This window comes from Conger conger, chromosome 9 (genome assembly GCF_963514075.1).
Source record: "Conger conger chromosome 9, fConCon1.1, whole genome shotgun sequence".
In the NCBI taxonomy this organism is placed as follows: domain Eukaryota; kingdom Metazoa; phylum Chordata; class Actinopteri; order Anguilliformes; family Congridae; genus Conger; species Conger conger.
Window position 1 is genome coordinate 1,312,692 of NC_083768.1, and position 20,517 is coordinate 1,333,208.

General features: G+C 43.7%; 1 protein-coding gene across 1 annotated transcript; it reads left to right on the top strand.

Moving 5' to 3' along the window:
* The first annotated feature begins 445 nt into the window (after window positions 1-445).
* Window positions 446-17,681, top strand: LOC133136628 (CMP-N-acetylneuraminate-beta-galactosamide-alpha-2,3-sialyltransferase 1-like). The gene is made up of 9 exons (XM_061254266.1): window positions 446-598; window positions 6,642-6,720; window positions 7,771-7,822; window positions 13,337-13,475; window positions 14,179-14,369; window positions 15,502-15,681; window positions 16,060-16,105; window positions 16,259-16,378; window positions 17,511-17,681. The coding sequence occupies exons 1-9, from the start codon at window positions 446-448 to the stop codon at window positions 17,679-17,681; spliced, it is 1,131 nt and encodes a 376-aa protein (XP_061110250.1).
* The last annotated feature ends 2,836 nt before the right edge of the window (window positions 17,682-20,517 follow it).

Here is a 20,517-nt window from a genome sequence, read left to right on the forward strand (position 1 = left end):
ACTGCAAAGCTAAGCAACCTGCATCTCTGCCATTTTGATTGTCATTAAAATATACCTTTATTTCATGCATTTTGAAACAAGATGTACTGAATTATTTCCCCATCCATTAATAGTTGGCAAGTTTGTGGTCGCAAGACGGAGGGAAAAAGTTTTAGGGAAACGCTAATTTGAGTTTTTCAGGCCCAGAAAAGTTTCTCTGACAGAGAAAGCTTCGACCAAAACATAAAAAAACATAAAAAGCCATTGTGGCAAAACCAAGGCGTCCGTGGTCCTCATCATGGTGGACCAGTTTTTGAAGTTTGTTCACTTCGTTTGCTCTCCCCAAACTACCCTCCTGGAAAGAGACAGCGGAGCTCCTGTTCCTCCACGCCTTCCGTCTGCACGGCCTGCCCCTGGAGGTGACCAGGGGCCGTGGCCCTCAGTTCTCCAGTCGCTTTTAGAGGTCATGCTGTCCGCTCTGGAGGCCAAGACCCAGCTGCTGTCTAGCTTTCACCCCCAGACCGCCGGCCAGACTGAGCGGACGAGCCAGGAGTCGGCAAAGACACTGCGCTGCCTGGTGGAGAAATCCCTGCCCTCCTGGGAGGCCTCGCTCCCCTGGGTGGAGGATGCACATCATTGCTCCTCGGGGCCCCCATGTCCTGACTCCATCTCCCATCACACCCCCCACCTTCTCAATGCCTGACTCCATCTCCCATCACACCCCCCACCTTCTCAATGCCTGACTCCATCTCCCATCACACCCCCCACCTTCTCAATGCCTGACTCCATCTCCCATCACACCCCCCACCTTCTCAATGCCTGACTCCATCTCCCATCACACCCCCCACCTTCTCAATGCCTGACTCCATCTCCCATCACACCCCCCACCTTCTCAATGCCTGACTCCATCTCCCATCACACCCCCCACCTTCTCAATGCCTGACTCCATCTCCCATCACACCCCCCACCTTCTCAATGCCTGACTCCATCTCCCATCACACCCCCCACCTTCTCAATGCCTGACTCCATCTCCCATCACACCCCCCACCTTCTCAATGCCTGACTCCATCTCCCATCACACCCCCCACCTTCTCAATGCCTGACTCCATCTCCCATCACACCCCCCACCTTCTCAATGCCTGACTCCATCTCCCATCACACCCCCCACCTTCTCAATTCCTGACTCCATCTCCCATCACACCCCCCACCTTCTCAATGCCTGACTCCATCTCCCATCACACCCCCCACCTTCTCAATGCCTGACTCCATCTCCCATCACACCCCCCACCTTCTCAATTCCTGACTCCATCTCCCATCACACCCCCCACCTTCTCAATGCCTGACTCCATCTCCCATCACCCCCCCCCACCTTCTCAATGCCTGACTCCATCTCCCATCACACCCCCCACCTTCTCAATGCCTGACTCCATCTCCCATCACACCCCCCACCTTCTCAATGCCTGACTCCATCTCCCATCACACCCCCCACCTTCTCAATGCCTGACTCCATCTCCCATCACACCCCCACCTTCTAAATGCCTGACTCCATCTCCCATCACACCCCCCACCTTCTCAATGCCTGACTCCATCTCCCATCACACCCCCCACCTTCTCAATGCCTGACTCCATCTCCCATCACACCCCCCACCTTCTCAATGCCTGACTCCATCTCCCATCACACCCCCCACCTTCTCAATGCCTGACTCCATCTCCCATCACACCCCCCACCTTCTCAATGCCTGACTCCATCTCCCATCACACCCCGACCTTCCAGGCATAGGGCCTGACTCCATCCAGTGTTCCATGTCTCCAGACTTGAGCTATATCTCACATCCCGGATTTTGTTTCTGTTTATCTGCCTGTTTGGACTGCCTTACTGTTATCGACCTTCTGCCTGTGACCACGACTACGTTTTGGTTTTCTTTCATTTTATGTGTGAGGTACCGTTCAGAGGACCCAGACACAGACCAGGGAGTATGCAAAAATGTTGTTCTTTAATCAGTCCAGAATCAAGCCAGGTAAACAGAGTTCAAACAATCCCAGAATCAAGCCAGGTAAACAGAGTTCAAACAATGCCAGAATCGAGATTCAAAATAATGGTCAAAAAACAAAGCAGGGGCCTATAATCTGAGAGTCACAAACTGGAGTACAAAAAGGGCCAAAACGAATAATCAAATAATCAAACAAGCAAAAAAAAATACAGGCTTACTATGAATCGGCAACCCGATATTGATCAACGTTCAGACAAAGAACAATGCAGAGACAGGTGTTTAAATACCAAGACCAGACCAAACTAGGCGGGGCACGGGAGTGAGGTGGGCTAAACAAACGGACAACATGCGGAGAACATAATAGGGTACTGATATAATAACAAAGAGGAAACGAAAACGTGGACTGGATGCCCACAGACCCACATGAAAGACATTCGGCTCCGGATTAGGACGTGGACATTACATAGTGATAGAACAGAGAGGCGGAGTTACAGAGCAGACTAGAAATGGGAGATAATTGTTAGTAAGTTACGTGTATAAATCTAAATACCCAAAATAAGTGACTGTTAGTTAATTAGTTAGACAGACAGTAAGTGTGTTAATATAGTATATTAGTACTCAGGGGCATAGGTTTCATTTCAACATTGGGTGTTCTCCCCCAGGAAATCTCTCACTTAATTTCCTGCATTCTGGTGAATTTTTATGAACCAATTTACTCCTCTTCTGCATCAATTTATCTTCACATTTACCTCAGTCCAGCTTCCTCATTGTTCGCCGCAAATCTTTCAGACCGTTTGCAAACACCGCGAACAGAATGCTAACGGAAAAAACTTTAATTGTTTGCAAACGTTCGCCTGTTTGCTGAACGCACCTCAGATAACTTCAGGCACAAGTTATAAACTAGATAACGTTAGCGTTTCATCCGCATATACTCTCATTCAGAAACACTGAAGGTAAAACAAGCGTGATAGTTACTTACACTTGATTTCCGACACTATCATGCTCCCGCAACGGTAGACATATCGCAACTGCGAGTCAGCGAGGCCGGCAGACCCAGCAAGGTTAAGATGGTATGGTCCAGTGGGGGTGTATGAAATAATTGTAAAATAGGCAAGAAAGATATCTAAGCGTTTAGACCCTCTGTGCTGTTATTTATACCTGTAATAGGGAGGAGGTTATCATTCATTATGTTTTGGGGGGACAAATTCACCTCTTCTAAATATTGAGGGGGACATGTCCCCCCCTGTCCCCCCTAAATCTACGCCCCAGTTAGTACTGTACAATATCTATATTAGTAGTTATTAGTCAGTATAGTGCTATACAACATTAAGTAGCGAGAAAAGCAGGAAGAAAGGAAATGCGAGACTGGGGAGGAATCGTGGGAAACCGTAAATCTCCGAAATCACCCGAATAGTGCAACACGCAGACAGGGGAGTGACTACGGCTCGAAAACATCGGCGGAGACGAAATGCAATGAACAGTAATGGTGATAACAGAAAACCAGATATGATAATGAAAAATGATAAATAACAAGAAAAAAAAGAATAAACTAACAGACAGAACTAGAAACCGAACCCCTGCCTGGATTATAGTTTACAAACTGTCTAGTCTTCTATATACTTGTTTTCCTGCGATCAACCTACGCCTGCTTAACCTGCCCCAAAGTTAATAAAGACTTTGATTGGAACATCTGTCATTTCGGTTCCTTGTTCTGAAGGCTGGCACGCTTCAGGAAGTCAATTGAGGATGTTCTGTTTGGTAGTGTTGACATTGTAGGCAGATTGTGTTTTCTTTGATTTGGAGTACAAAACAAACACTAAACTGCTAATGAAACAATGGATCTCATGCAGGAACATTTCCACATTATCATCACACACAATAAACTTCTCATGAAACAATGGACCTGACACAAGAACATTTCTATGATGTCATCAGGGCGGCCTGTAGCGGAGTGGTTAAGGTAAATGACTGGGACATGCAAAGTCAGTGGTTCTAATCCTGGTCTAGCCACAATAAGATCTGCACAGCCGTTGGGCCCTTGAGTAAGGCCCTTAACCCTGCATTGTTCCAGATTATCTCCTGCTTAGTCTAATCAACTGTACGTCGCTCTGGATAAGAGCGTCTACCAAATGCCAATAATTTTATGTAATGTAATGGAATCATCATAAATCAAAAGGGTTCACCCGAGTGCACCACATTGGGTTGACCAAACACACTTCACAAAACTGTCCTGAATCTAGATGTCTGGTACAATACAATATACAGTAAGGAGAATGATGAGGAGGTCGATATAACAGGACTTGCTGTTTAATAGAATCTCCACAACCCCCTCCTCATACACCCTGCTCATCTCTCACAGCTCCTGGAATGAACCCATCCCAGGACATCTCCCCTGTTAAGCAAAGAAGAACTACACAACCTTTTGTAACATTCCTTTCTCCTCCTTTTTTTACAGTAACACAGTTGGTAGGAAAACAAGCCCCAGTATCTGATTAAGGCCTCTCTGGTCTCTCTCCTTTGAAGTCCAGTTCAGGGGGTGGTTTAGTGACGCCTCCTCTGCAGTTCAGTTTAAGGGGTGGTTTAGTTACTCTCCTTTGCAGTCCAGTTTAAGGGGTGGTTCAGTGACGCCTCCTCTGCAGTCCAGTTTAAGGGGTGGTTTAGTGACTCTCCTCTGCAGTCCAGTTTAAGGGGTGGTTCACTGACTCTCCTCTGCAGTCCAGTTTAAGGGGTGGTTTAGTGACTCTCCTCTGCAGTCCAGTTTAAGGGGTGGTTCAGTCACTCTCCTCTGCAGTCCAGTTTAAGGGGTGGTTTAGTGACTCTCCTTTGCAGTCCAGTTTCAGGGGTGGTTTAGTGACTCTCCTCTGCAGTCCAGTTTAAGGGGTGGTTCACTGACTCTCCTCTGCAGTCCAGTTTAAGGGGTGGTTTAGTGACTCTCCTCTGCAGTCCAGTTTAAGGGGTGGTTCAGTCACTCTCCTCTGCAGTCCAGTTTAAGGGGTGGTTTAGTGACTCTCCTTTGCAGTCCAGTTTAAGGGGTGGTTCAGTGACTCTCCTCTGCAGTCCAGTTTAAGGGGTGGTTCACTGACTCTCCTCTGCAGTCCAGTTTAAGGGGTGGTTTAGTGACTCTCCTCTGCAGTCCAGTTTCAGGGGTGGTTTAGTGACTCTCCTCTGCAGTCCAGTTTAAGGGGTGGTTCAGTGACTCTCCTCTGCAGTCCAGTTTAAGGGGTGGTTCAGTGACTCTCCTCTGCAGTCCAGTTTAAGGGGTGGTTTAGTGATTCTCCTTTGCAGTGCAGAGAAGGGGTGGTTTAGTGACTCTCCTTTGCAGTCCAGTTTCAGGGGTGGTTTAGTGACTCTCCTCTGCAGTCCAGTTTAAGGGGTGGTTCACTGACTCTCCTCTGCAGTCCAGTTTAAGGGGTGGTTTAGTGACTCTCCTCTGCAGTCCAGTTTAAGGGGTGGTTCAGTCACTCTCCTCTGCAGTCCAGTTTAAGGGGTGGTTTAGTGACTCTCCTTTGCAGTCCAGTTTCAGGGGTGGTTCAGTGACTCTCCTCTGCAGTCCAGTTTAAGGGGTGGTTCACTGACTCTCCTCTGCAGTCCAGTTTAAGGGGTGGTTTAGTGACTCTCCTCTGCAGTCCAGTTTAAGGGGTGGTTCAGTCACTCTCCTCTGCAGTCCAGTTTAAGGGGTGGTTTAGTGACTCTCCTTTGCAGTCCAGTTTCAGGGGTGGTTCAGTGACTCTCCTCTGCAGTCCAGTTTAAGGGGTGGTTCACTGACTCTCCTCTGCAGTCCAGTTTAAGGGGTGGTTTAGTGACTCTCCTCTGCAGTCCAGTTTCAGGGGTGGTTTAGTGACTCTCCTCTGCAGTCCAGTTTCAGGGGTGGTTTAGTGACTCTCCTCTGCAGTCCAGTTTAAGGGGTGGTTCACTGACTCTCCTCTGCAGTCCAGTTTAAGGGGTGGTTCAGTGACTCTCCTCTGCAGTCCAGTTTCAGGGGTGGTTCAGTGACTCTCCTCTGCAGTCCAGTTTAAGGGGTGGTTCAGTGACTCTCCTCTGCAGTCCAGTTTAAGGGGTGGTTCAGTGACTCTCCTCTGCAGTCCAGTTTAAGGGGTGGTTTAGTGATTCTCCTTTGCAGTGCAGAGAAGGGGTGGTTTAGTGACTCTCCTTTGCAGTCCAGTTTAAGGGGTGGTTTAGTGATTCTCCTTTGCAGTGCAGAGAAGGGGTGGTTTAGTGACTCTCCTCTGCAGTGCAGTTTAAGGGGTGGTTTAGTGACTCTCCTCTGCAGTGCAGAGAAGGGGTGGTTTAGTGACTCTCCTTTGCAGTCCAGTTTAAGGGGTGGTTTAGTGATTCTCCTTTGCAGTGCAGAGAAGGGGTGGTTTAGTGACTCTCCTCTGCAGTGCAGTTTAAGGGGTGGTTTAGTGACTCTCCTTTGCAGTGCAGAGAAGGGGTGGTTTAGTGACTCTCCTTTGCAGTCCAGTTTAAGGGGTGGTTTAGTGACTCTCCTTTGCAGTCCAGTTTAAGGGGTGGTTTAGTGACTCTCCTTTGCAGTCCAGTTTAAGGGGTGGTTTAGTAATTCTCCTTTGCAGTGCAGAGAAGGGGTGGTTTAGTGACTCTCCTCTGCAGTGCAGTTTAAGGGGTGGTTTAGTGACTCTCCTCTCCGGGTCAGGGAGGTGTGCCCTCCTGCAGGATTCTCAGCCCCCTGGTGTGTCTGAGGAGCTTGGTGCCGCAGCATGTCTGAGGGCTCTGGCTCCAGTGTTGCCCACAGGTGAATGTGGTTCCTCCATCAGCCCGCCATGCGTTCTGACCCGATAAGGCCGAGGCTTCTGTACCTGCCGCAGTACTGACCCATGTGCATTCTGTCGTCAGCCAGACTCTCTCCTGGCTGCAGTTAGAGAGTGTGTGAAGTCGTGTCTGGTTCTCCAATCTTCCCCAGCCCTTGAACACAGTTGGATGGCCCTTCACAAACTCCTCCCCTGCAGCCGGCACAACGTGAGTGCGCTGAATTAGCTGCAGTGACTCAGTGGCATGGTGAACCCAGAAGTGGCTTTGAAAGACCTGACACCACATGCATGTCCTGCTCTGATGCTCTGTGTTTGAGCTGTGAAATCTGCAGTTGAGCTGTGAAACATCCCTGAACATTAAGGACAGTATCCCCTGGACCGTACAGGACTTTAAAAGGAGGGCGCAGGGCTCCATGCTGCTGTGGACTCACTGGGGATGGACCACTAAATTCAATATATTCCCCATTAATTTCTACCTTTTGGGCCCATACACTTTTGCCTTGCGCTGACACGTCACCCAGAAATCCATATTCATCTGACTCTGTGCCGCTAATATTATCCACTGTCTGTGGTGAGCATCACGCATGTTGAACCGTGCCCTTTCAAAAAATCACCTTCCTTTTCCTGACAGAATTTCGTCAGCTTCGCCTCCCAACGCAAACTTGATATGGCCCGCCTTTTCTTATCAAGTCCTGACGCAATTCTATACCGTTTATAAACGGCTTATCCATTTCGGCCGATCATTTGCGTTTGCCGGCCGGCGTAAGCTGCATCGCTGTGTTCACCTGTCATACGCCATCGTCCGCAGGTGTGCTCGTTAACTTCTCATAGTTTAATGTGCGCGACTCGCCTCCATTCAGTGCTAGACTGCGTCCCACAATCTTTCACTCCACCATCCTTTACTCCACTCCCCCAGGGCCACTCCTCCACTTCTGCGAAATAATGTGGCGCAAAGGAGTGCTGTATGCCTATACACTTTCCGTCTATTGGGACGCACCTGTAGTGTAGATGCATAAATGCTTTTGTTTTTTCAGTCCTCATCGGCGATGGAAATGTAACTTCACCTTTCCCGCAGCGGACATCAAGGTAAGTTATTCACATGAATGGTGGCGCTGGTTTGATTAACTTTGTTGTAGTATTTCTTTTTTAGTTTTACTTCTGACACTATTTTATATAAGGAGAACGAGGAGGAGGCCGATATAACAGGATTAGTCGTTTAATAGCGTCTCTCAAAACCCCTCCTTGTACATCGGGTTATTCTTCAAGGGTTCCGATTGTATCTGTAAACACACTAAGACTCGGAACTGTACTGGGCTCTCAGGTCCTCTTAGCACTCATACTTGTGTTTGATTTGCACTTCGTTGTACGTCGCTCTGGATAAGAGCGTCTGCTAAATGCCTTGTAATGTAATGTAATGTAATGTAATGTGATGGGTTATATCTCTCAAGGCTCGGAATGTATTTCTTTGCCTCTGATTTGCTACAATTTTAGATTTGCAATCACACAATTAACATGTGATTAAAGTGCAAATTTTCAGATTTTATTAAAGGGTATTTTGTATACACTTTGGGTTCCCATGTAGAAATTATAGCGGTGTTTATACGTAGCCCTTCCATCTCAGGGCACCGTAACGTTTGGGACAAAGTGGAGTGAAGTATGCATTTTCAGAATAATGGGACGCACCCATTGGCTGTATCTGAAATGGCTCACTATTCACTTATTACTAATCCCTACTTTGTGAATATCAATTTAATACGCTACACATGTTTATCTAAAAAAAATTAGAATACCGTGGAAAAGTTACTTTTTTCTGTTTAATTGAAACTTTCACATATTCTAGATTCATTACACATAAAGTGAAATATTTCAATTATTTATTATTTTGAATCTCGATGATTATCTATGTGGTTCAGGTCAATCAAGCACAGTAATACCATGGTCAACAAACCAGTTACTAGTAGATTTGACACTGTGGGCAGATACCAAGTCCTGCTGGAAAAGGAAATCAGCATCTCCATAAAGCTTGTCAGCAGACGGAAGCATGAAGTACTCTAAAATCTCCTGGTAATCTGCTGTGTTGACTCTGGACTTGATAAAACACAGTGGACCAACACCAGCAGATGACATGGCACCCCAAATCATCACTGACTGTGGAAACTTGGACACACTGGACTTCAAGCAACTTCCAGTCAACTTTCCATGAATATGCGTTGATACAACACTCTGCGAACAGCCAGCCCTTTCAGCAACGACCTTCTATGGCTTACCCTCCTTGTGGAGGGTGTCAATGAGTGTCTACTGGGCAACTGTCACGTCAGCAGTTTTCCCCATGATTGCCCGACCATGTATTGAGAGCATAAATGAACATACTTTTCAGAAGACCGACATTTCTGTATTATAAATCTTTTTTTTGACTGGTCTCATGTAATATTGTAATATTTTCAGATACTGGAGCTGTAAGACGTAATCGTCAAGATTAAAACAAAAAAAGGCTTGAAATATTTCACTTTATGTGTAATGAATCTAGAATATAAGAAAGTTTAACTTTTTGAAACAAATGACAGAAAAAAAGAAACTTTTCCACCATATACAAATTTTTTGAGATGCACCTTGTATAGTTTACTAAATAAAGAGTGAATTTGGACAGCAGACGTCGTATTTTGCAATATATCCGCGTAATCGCGTATAAGGCTATGGATCTTGCCGCAAATCCATTAACAAACATAGGTCTATACAGCCTGTTCTTAAAAACCCTCATTTCCATCTTACAATGCCCAGTGAAGATGCAGCTCCCTTAACCCAGATATGGCGTTCAATTTGTTATTTTTCTTCTTTTAAAAAAAATAAATAAAATTTTTAAGCATGGCCGTGGCTTATTTTATGTGTCTAATATGTAAAAGAACATATTTTTATGGTGGTGCAGTGGGTAGCACTGCCGCCTCACAGCAAGGAGGTCCTGGGTTCGAATCCCCGTCGGCCGGGGCCTCTCTGTGCGGAGTTTGCATGTTCTCCCCGTGTCTGCGTGGGTTTCCTCCGGGTACTCCGGTTTCCTCCCACAGTCCAAAGACATGCACGTTAGGCTGATTGGAGAGTCTAAATTGCCCGTAGGTATGAGTGTGTGAGTGAATGGTGTGTGTGCCCTGAGATAGACTGGCGACCTGTCCAGGGTGTATTCCTGCCTTTCGCCCAATGTATGCTGGGATAGGCTCCAGCCCCCCTGCGACCCTGATCAGGATAAGCGGGTTCAGGTAATGGATGGATGGATGGATATTTTTATGGAGTAAATATCTACAACACACCCTACACCGTTCTATACAAAAAACACTGGTTTAGAAGAATGCTATTACCGCTTTTAGTCGATAGACTGAATGTAGCCTACTCGTTCATCACAAATTACGTTTATTTCTTGGTTTACTATTCACTACATTAGGGTGAATTCAGATTCAGAATTTGGGACGCATTAAGTATTTTGAGTTTTTCGCCTTGACTAGCTAATCATTGTCATTCAGCATTTTCACCTCAAATACCGTGTATATAAATTGCTCATGGTCACATGACATTTATTCTGTGACTCACTCATTGAAGTGGGCGTGGCGATGGTCACCCAGGAAGTAGGCAGGAGACAGGGTACCGGGACACAGTGTAGCATTTGGGCCTTATTTGTTAAGATGATACAAATGTCATGCATGATACTGATTATCAAGTATAAGATATTACTGCAACAAAATAAAGTAAAACATTTTGAATATAATTTTTTCCTTCTTTAAATCTTTTTATTTTCAGGCTGTCCCAAATTATCTTCACGTGTATGGTAATTAAGTTCATGAATGAAAAATAATATAACATGGCTGAAATTTGAGTGTGTGTAAATAAATGTCACTCTAACATCATTAATATCATTAAAAAACTTACAAACTAAATTATCCAACTGTATATATAATTTTTATACATGGTTTGTGATATGGTTTGTGGCTACGCCACCTAGCAATACGCCTTCTTTGGCATGTCATGTTTTATTTACATTATTTTAATATCTTTTCAATCAGGGTCGATTTGCCAGAAGCACCATTACTGGTGGGTGTAATTCACTATTTTCTCTGATTAGCTGATGTTTTCAATAAAAGCGCAACAACAAGCAAAAACGCACCAACACTCAGTACACCAGTGGTTTCTTTCTTTTTCAGGTCATTCCAAGTTGTTGTACAAGCTATCCTCAATGCTTGTGCAATGGATTTCCCCTCTTTTCTAAGCTTCAAAATAGCTTGCCTTTCTCCCAAAGACAGCTCTCTGGTCTTGATGTTGGTTTATCATTTCTAACACAAATGGGTGGTCTGATATAAAAGGTGATGTTCTTAGTTGTTTAACAAATCTAGACAAAAATACCAGGAAATAAAGGCTGAAATTCAGATCTGTCATCTCATCTACATCTTTTGACCTCAAACTCAATTGTCTTCAGTGTATAGCAAAAACAAAGAAATTGCTATTCAAATATTTTTGGAGGGGACTGTAGAACTCTCATAAAATGAGGAACCTCTAACCTGCCTGGTGTGGGAGATTGAACCTAAAGAGTGCAATCACGTGCAATATCAACCTATAATCATGTGCAATATCTTTTTTTTTTTTTTTTTTAGATTTTTCCCTTTTTCTCCCAATTTGGTAGCCAATTGTACCTCGTCTGATTCAATTGGAGGTAGTCGTATTAGATGTACCCTGGGCGGCCCGAATGAGAGCGACACGCCTTCTTCAAGCCGTCTCGTCTCGTGCCCGTTGCCGTGATTCCGAGGCGCCCGAGGTGCTTATTGTGCGGCGATCTAATAACCCTGCCAAGTCCCTCCCTCTGGAGCAGCGAGCCAATTATTGCTGCCCCACGTGAGCCGGCCAAACTTGGCTTTTGGCAGGACCGAGAATCGAACCCCGGTGTGCAACTGCAGCAAACTGCAACCGCAAGTCTGCTGCGTCTTAGCCTGTTTCGCCACCGCGGCAGTGTGTGCAGTATCTACCTATAATCACGTGTAATATCAACTTATAATCAATATGTAACTATAATCATGTGCAATATCTACCTATAATCACGTGTAATATCTAACTATAATCATGTGCAATATCTACCTATAATCACGTGTAATATCAACTTATAATCAATATGTAACTATAATCATGTGCAATATCTACCTATAATCACGTGTAATATCTAACTATAATCATGTGCAATATCTACCTATAATCACGTGTAATATCAACTTATAATCAATATCTACCTATAATCACGTGTAATATCTAACTATAACCATGTGCAATGTCTACTTATAATCATGTACAATATCTACCTCTAATCACTGCAATATCAACTTATAATCATGTGCAATATGTAACTATAATCATGTGCAATATCTACCTATTATTTTATCTCCTTGTAGGTAGTTTATCAGAAGTAGTATGGGCATTGTATGGACCCAAGGCATCTTTTATGACAAAGTAATATTTGGGGTACACCAAATAATATAAGATACAAAGTATCTACATTTGGTTTTGTAATATACATAAACTGTACGCGATATGATCACAGTATTATACAGTACACTAATTTTTTTATTTGTGTGTGCCTGGTTGCACCAGACTACATGTATTGATATAGATGTATACAGAACAAATTAATATTGATTGTACATTAACCAAACTTATCGATAATTACTACTGTTATACTCACCTTCAATGCACTATGTCCCCTCAAAATAAACCTTGCTGTCTATGTGTCTATTGTGCTAAGCCTCTCATTTACATGCAGAACAGTGAATACTTACAATAGCTTACATGTACATGTTCATTTGACAGATTTTTAAGCAGAAACATTAGATTTTCCTTAAGTGTAGCAGTCTCAGGTTGGATTTTAGTTTTTTGAATAATCTGGTAATATTTAAGTTGTTTATGTGTTCCAATGGATTCTACGGAGAGCAATCCCCTCTGTTGGGAAATGCTCCAGGCCCATTACTGATATGTACCATAGATATGTTGAGTGTAATCAGTCCTCCTTTGTTTTCTTTCTAGGTGGGTGATTTCCAGCAGAGAGCAGCTTCACCATCTCTTTACCACCTCATTCAGTCAAAAAGAAGAAAGCAGGACCCCTCCCTCTAACAGGAAGCACAAGCTTGCACTTCAAACCGTCACATTTTCCCTCCTATTCAGACGTCAGTTACTTACTAATCTACGACTGTCAGTACCTCTCGTACTTGCAGTTTACCATGCAGAAAACCCCCGAAGTGTAAACTGCATGCATCTAGCTTTTGAGTGCATCTGAGAACTGTTCTGAAAGGATAACATTCCCTGCCTGAATAGGTCATGCACTTTGTTTCTGATACAATCCTTTCAAACCCTCGTCTGAAGTCAAACCCTCCATTGAGGAAGCTCTCCCTCCTTTTTGCAACTTTCCAGTCTGTAAACACATATCATTTACAAAATGGTGGACCTCAAGAATCCACGAAGAAAGCTTTTGATTGTGCTGTTCTGCATCTGTGCTACTACCATAGTTTTATTTAGCTCCAGCAATACGTCATCATACTTATCACAACTTGTCTTTCGGCGGTCCGACAAACCCGTTTCCAGGGCACTGTGTGCCTGCCGCCAGTGCATCTCTGTTGAGGATGAAGACCCCTGGTTCAGGAAGCGCTTTAACACGTCCATATCGCCGCTCTTGTCACAGAAGAACGCCATGCTGTCTGACGACACCTTTCAATGGTGGCAGGTAAGCACGCACACAAAAAAGTACCTATGATGCTGGAAATCATCCAAAAGCTGACCTGCTGGCTCAGTCTGCACGCTAAAGCCATAGCACTGCCTGGCTCATTCTGCATGCTAAAGCCATAGCGCTGCCTGGCTCATTCTGCATGCTAAAGCCATAGCGCTGCCTGGCTAATTCTGCATGCTAAAGCCATATCGCTGCCTGGCTCATTTGGCACGCTAAAGCCATAGCGCTGCCTGCCTCATTCTGCATGCTAAAACCATAGCTCTGCCTGCCTCATTCTGCATGCTAAAGCCATAGCGCTGCCTGGCTCATTTGGCATGCTAAAGCCATAGCTCTGCCTGGCTCATTTGGCATGCTAAAGCCATAGCTCTGCCTGGCTCTTTCTGCTGCATTGCTCTTTTTGGCATGCTGTTGCTTCAATGCTGCTGTTGCTTATATTACATGCTGTTACTGCATTTGCATTGTAATCGTTTCTTCAGAAGTCTTCTGACTGAACTGTGTATGTGTGTGTGTGTGGGTGTGTGTGTTTTGGTTTTGGTCTGTTGACAAATGTAATCGCAGTAAAACCATGTAAATACAGCATAACCTGCCATCTGCCTAAGAAAGGCTTTATTCTGCTCCCATAGCTACCGTTGCTCTTGTTGATTGACTCTTGAGCAGCTGACTCCTGACACACTCTTGTGTGTCTTTATTGTGTCCCCAGAGGCTACAGACTAAGAAAAATGCCAACTACAGTGCTTTGGTGCAGAAACTATTCAAGGTTGTCCCTGGGGAGGGACATTACAACGACTCAGGGCCCAATCGCTGCAGGACTTGCGCTGTAGTCGGGAATTCTGGGAACCTCAAGGGATCTGATTACGGAGCCCTCATTGACTCCAATGACTTCGTCATAAGGTGAAAGACTCAGCCTGACCTGACCTAAAAACAGGGACCACTGCTCTTTCTCATTCATATAAATTACCTTGACAGGGACATTTAAAGTACTGTAGCTGTCCCCTGACTTTCTGATTATTTAAAGTGCAGAGTAATATGGAGAGAATTGAATGATTATTGTGATTGGTGCAATCATTTTGTTTGTAATGTTTGGAAAATATAAGGTTTGGTTTCTTGTGATCTTGTGTAGTAGCGACACCTACTGTTCAAATGTGTAAGTTCCTGTGCATAGACAGCATACTGTGGTCACGTGAGTCAGTTGCGTTAATTGGGAGTACTGTGGATTGGTCGAAACATTCGAGAACGGCAGAGAGGTACTGAAATGACCTTGCAATGCATTTCTGCAACAATAAGAAATAGCGCTGGGTTAATATATAATTTTCTAGAAAATGGCTGAACGGATTATGAAATAAACTTCAAAATTAGTCAGAAAACAGCCATAGCTGTTGGTGGGATATTTGGTTCCATACATGAGTGTAATGCCTGTATCGAACAATTAGCAAAACAAACTTGTATTTCTACTAAACCGGAAATATGTTGACCAGAAATGTAATAAAAGTTGCCTTTTATTGTCTGACTCCGTGGGGAGGTGAGGGTTGCAAACCATGAGCATAGTGAGAGGGAGGCTGGAGTTTTATTGCCCTGCTTTGCAAATAAGAGGCTGATAAACATCTAAACTGCTGTTCTCGCCTTTAATCGTCTTTAACAATCTGGCATTGCAATTTTGTGCTTTTATTATGTCACAGTTTTTTGTTTCTAGAAATAAAATATGATTTACCCTGATTAACTATTAAAAGCTGAGGCAGCTTGTCCTACCATGTGTTCTTCCACCCTGAACTCCTGAATTACAAAGCTTGCATCGATTAAGTCAATAGAAATGTTAATTGAATACCAGTTAGTGTATTTTCTGTGGCAATAGTGTTGAAACATATTTCTCACATCACGTTACAGAAACCATAATGATGTTTCTTGGTTGTATGGTAAACTTGGGCCACAAGAATGCAGCGATCATGATTGCATTGTCTAAAATCAATGTCAAGACTAGTTTACATAGCAGTCAGTTCTCTAAGAGCGATACATATTGTCTCTGCAGAATGAACAAAGCTCCCATTTTGGGCTATGAAAAGGACGTAGGGAACAGAACCACCCATCGTGTCATGTACCCAGAAAGTGCCACAAACCTGCAAAAGGACACGAGTCTGCTGCTGATACCATTCAAGACTTTGGATCTGGAGTGGATTACTAGTGCTCTGACCACAGGCACTGTGAAACGGTAGGTGGCCATGGGCTACATTGGGAATGCATTTGTGTTTGAACATTGATCTAAGAAGCTGAATGCAGCTCTGAGAAACAAGAGCCCTCGTCAGAAGCTGCTGTGGTGCTCACTCACTTTGTTTTTGGATGAAAAAGAAGCAACAGTTTTCATCATTACGCTTTGCATTTAATGTTAGGGTGAGGGGCAAAATGAGCTAGACAGACAGTTATGCACAAAGAAAGGGAAAAAGGGCTCCTTTATCAGCTCTTGGTTCAGTGCTGCCATGGATGCTCCAAGTGTCCTGCCCTGGGGTACTAGTGGACTCTGTGATCTTGTGGATCGTCATTGGACTAAGTGCCACCCAGCAGGCTATTGACATCTCTCTGTTTTCAACAGCACCCGGATGCCGGTGATGGCCAAGATTAATGCAGACAAGAATAAGGTGAAAGAGTCTTGTGTCGCACTTTGTTCCAAGATGCTTTTGTGTCTGTGTGTGTGTGTGTGTGTATATGTACAAGTGTGTGAATATACAAATATCACATGTAGTATGTCTCTTGTGCTCATTCTGTGACTTTTATGATTTTATTCAACACAGGTGTTAATATACAACCCCACGTTCTTAAAGTACGTCTATGATGTGTGGCTTGAACGCCATGGGCAATATCCCTCCACCGGCTTCTTAACCTTGATGTTCGCCATCCACGTATGTGATGAGGTAAGCACATATTACACATTTTAACAAACTATATCATTAACAAACTGGCTTTATCCAATTTACCCAAGAAAAAAAGCAAAAGCAAAGTGCAGTGTCAGATGCAGTGTACGTTTGAGCTGGCGTATACTGCCATCTAGTGTTGGTGAAATGCCCTGATACTTTTTTTACTGTATGCATGATGAGCCACTGGTAGAATTTTTGCAACATCAAATTTCATTGACCATTCCTGAATCACTTATAAGTCTTCTTAATGTCTTGTTAGGACCACAGATGTAGTGTTTCCATGGTGCTTCTGATTTAATACTGTCCTTTCGGATTTAATCCCAAACTTAACTGTGACAAATCAGAAGTAATCCTTACTGGACCGAAAAACCATGACCTCGCTAATCCCCAGCCTCGGTCTGGATATAGACGGCTTCGTAGTGAATGCCTCTATAATCTCAGCCTCATAGTGAATGCCTCTATAACGTCAGCCTCATAGGGAATGCCTCTATAACCTCAGCCTCATAGTGAATGCCTCTATAACCTCAGCCTCATAGTGAATGCCTCTATAACCTCAGCCTCATAGTGAATGCCTCTATAACGTCAGCCTCATAGTGAATGCCTCTATAACCTCAGCCTCGTACTGAATGCCTCCACAGCTGCCTGTAACCTCAGCCTCGTAGTGAATGCCTCTATAACCTCAGCCTCATAGTGAATGCCTCTATAACCTCAGCCTCATAGTGAATGCCTCTATAACGTCAGCCTCATAGGGAATGCCTCTATAACCTCAGCCTCATAGTGAATGCCTACATAACCTCAGCCTCGTACTGAATGCCTACATTACCTCAGCCTCGTACTGAATGCCTACATTACCTCAGCCTCGTAGTGAATGCCTACATTACCTCAGCCTCGTAGTGAATGCCTCTATAACCTCAGCCTCGTACTGAATGCCTACATAACCTCAGCCTCGTAGTGAATGCCTCTATAACCTCAGCCTCATAGTGAATGCCTCTATAACCTCAGCCTCATAGTGAATGCCTCTATAACCTCAGCCTCATAGTGAATGCCTCCACAGCTGTTTGTAACCTGGGCCTCACAAAATCTACTCAGTTCAACATCAAACTGTCCATCTGCTTCCTTTTGGTCTCAGGTGAATGTTTTTGGATTTGGAGCATCCAAGGACAGAACCTGGCAGCATTACTGGGAGACAAGGAAATTTCTCCAGTCAAAGCCAACCGGAGGGCATGCTGGAGACTATGAGTCCATCACCATGAAGCTGCTGGCCTGTAAAAATAAAATGAAGTTGTTTGAAGGGAGATGAGGGCTGTGAAATGAACAGGACTGCCGAACGGCCTTAAAGGCTGAAGTTAGAGCATGGTAAATGGTTGGCATTTATATAGCGCCTTTTTCCAAAGCGCTGTACAATTTTGCTTCTCATCCACCCATTCATACACACACACACACCAACGGCGATTGGCTGCCATGCAAGGCACCGACCAGCTCGTCAGGAGCATTTGGGAGTTAAGTGTCTTGCTCAGGGACACTTCGACACAGCCTGGGTGGGGGATCGAACTGGCAACCCTCCGGCTGCCAGCTGACTGCTCTTACTGCCTGAGCCAATGAGACGACTGCTCTTACTGCCTGAGCCAATGAGACGACTGCTCTTACTGCCTGAGCCAATGAGACAACTGCTCTTACTGCCTGAGCCAATGAGACGACTGCTCTTACTGCCTGAGCCAATGAGACGACTGCTCTTACTGCCTGAGCCATGTCGCCCCCTTAGCAGCACTGGCTTCCGCAATATGACGTACACAAGTAAAACTAGATATGACATATACACAAGTTAAACTAGATATGACATACACAAGTAAAACTAGATATGACATGTACACAAGTTAAACTATATATGACATACACAAGTAAAACTAGATGACATGTACACAAGTAAAACTAGATATGACATATACACAAGTTAAACTATATATGACATACACAAGTAAAACTAGATATGACATGTACACAAGTTAAACTATATATGACATACACAAGTAAAACTAGATGACATGTACACAAGTAAAACTAGATATGACATATACACAAGTTAAACTATATATGACATACACAAGTAAAACTAGATATGACATGTACACAAGTAAAACGAGATATGACATACACAAGTAAAACTAGATATGACATATACACAAGTAAAACTATATATGACATGTACACAAGTTAAACTAGATATGACATACACAAGTTAAACTAGATATGACATACACAAGTTAAACTAGATATGACATGTACACAAGTTAAACTAGATATGACATACACAAGTTAAACTAGATATGACATATACACGAGTAAAACTAGATATGACATGTACACAAGTAAAACTAAATATGACATGTACACAAGTTAAACTAGATATGACATATACACAAGTTAAACTAGATATGACATATACATGAGTAAAACTAGATACATTTTGGAATACTTTAACGCTTTACTTTGTTTGACTAAATTGGGGAAAAAGTACATTTTGACTTCAGCTCATCTTTAATATGCTTTGTTTTGAGGGAATAATTTAATCAAGTAAATTAAATCATGAAGTTCTATCAATAACTTGGGACATTTTTAGTTTTAAACGGATATATAACTTTGCCTGTATGACTGGTGTACACATGGTGAATATCTGTGAGGGCTATGTCTCTGTATGTGAAGTGCCTTATCAATGAAATTCCTAATGTGTAAGGTTTGGGTTTTGGGGATGGGGGTTTTGTGCCTTTTCAACTTTATCTTGCATTTATGAATTAAATTATTATTTGTTCCATCCATCCATCCATTATCTTAACCCGCTTATCCTGAACAGGGTCGCAGGGGGGCTGGAGCCTATCCCAGCATACATTGGGCAAAAGGCAGGAATACACCCTGGACAGGTCGCCAGTCCATCGCAGGGCACACACACCATTCACTCACACACTCATACCCATGGGAAATTTCGACTCTCCAATCAGCCTAACCTGCATGTCTTTGGACTGTGGGAGGAAACCGGAGTACCCGGAGGAAACCCACGCAAACAAGGGGAGAACATGCAAACTCCACACAGAGAGGCCCCGATTATTATTTTTTATTTAATAAAAAATGTATTTTATTTGAAGATTGTTTAAAATAAGAACAGCTGCTCAGAGGGTATTCTGCTCTGAGGGTTTAGACTCAGCCTAATCACACACAGATATTCTGAGGGTTTAGACTCAGCCTAATCTCACACAGGTATTCTGCTCTGAGGGTTTAGACTCAGCCTAATTACACAGGTATTCTGAGGGTTTAGTCTCAGCCTAATCACACACAGATATTCTGAGGGTTTAGACTCAGCCTAATCTCACACAGGTATTCTGCTCTGAGGGTTTAGACTCAGCCTAATTACACAGGTATTCTGAGGGTTTAGTCTCAATCACACAGGTTTTCTGCTCTGAGGGTTTAGTTTCAGCCTAATCACACAGGTTTTCTGCTCTGAGGGTTTATACTCAGCCTAATCACACAGATATTCTGCACTGAGGGTTTAGACTCTGCCTAATCTCACGCACCTGAGGATCAGAAGGTTCTATGGTTCCTGGTCTACAAAGTTTCTGAATTAGCCGATTTGCCATCTCCAGATAGGGAGAAATCTACAGTGACTAAATTATGTAGTTATGTCTGATATTCTTTCATAAGTGACAATCAAACCCTTTGCTTTTCATGTGCTTAAGAAGGGATGTCTGGACATTCTGGCAACATGAAAGAAACAAGCTCAGTTAAATTAACCACATAGATTATGTTTGCTGGACCTGCTGAGATACATTGGTGCTCTGTCTCTACCTGCAGGTTAAAGGAAACAATATGGAGGGTCATATTGATTCTTCCCTTTTTCTCCCCCCTGTTCAGTTTCCACTGAATATAGAAAAACACCATATTATTTTTCATTTATTAATATTTATCCATACATCTTTGGCTATATACTGAGGATAAAATTGGTCCCGACTTGGTATCTATTAATTTTCTTGGACTAGGTGAATACACCATTCTCTACCAGACAAATCTACTGTACGCTCACGCTCTTAAATAGGATACACTGGAAGGCAGCATTTTTGGTTGAAATGCAGGAAAAGTAATGTACAATT

What these genes read in the sequence shown, in the direction of transcription:
- LOC133136628 (XM_061254266.1), top strand. Translation starts at nt 446, where the DNA reads ATGCTGTCCGCTCTGGAGGCCAAGACCCAGCTGCTGTCTAGCTTTCAC. An exon ending in ACCACAGGCACTGTGAAACG is followed by an intron (nt 15,682 to 16,059) that starts GTAGGTGGCCAT and finishes TGTTTTCAACAG; the next exon opens with CACCCGGATGCCGGTGATGG. An exon ending in CCATCCACGTATGTGATGAG is followed by an intron (nt 16,379 to 17,510) that starts GTAAGCACATAT and finishes TTTTGGTCTCAG; the next exon opens with GTGAATGTTTTTGGATTTGG.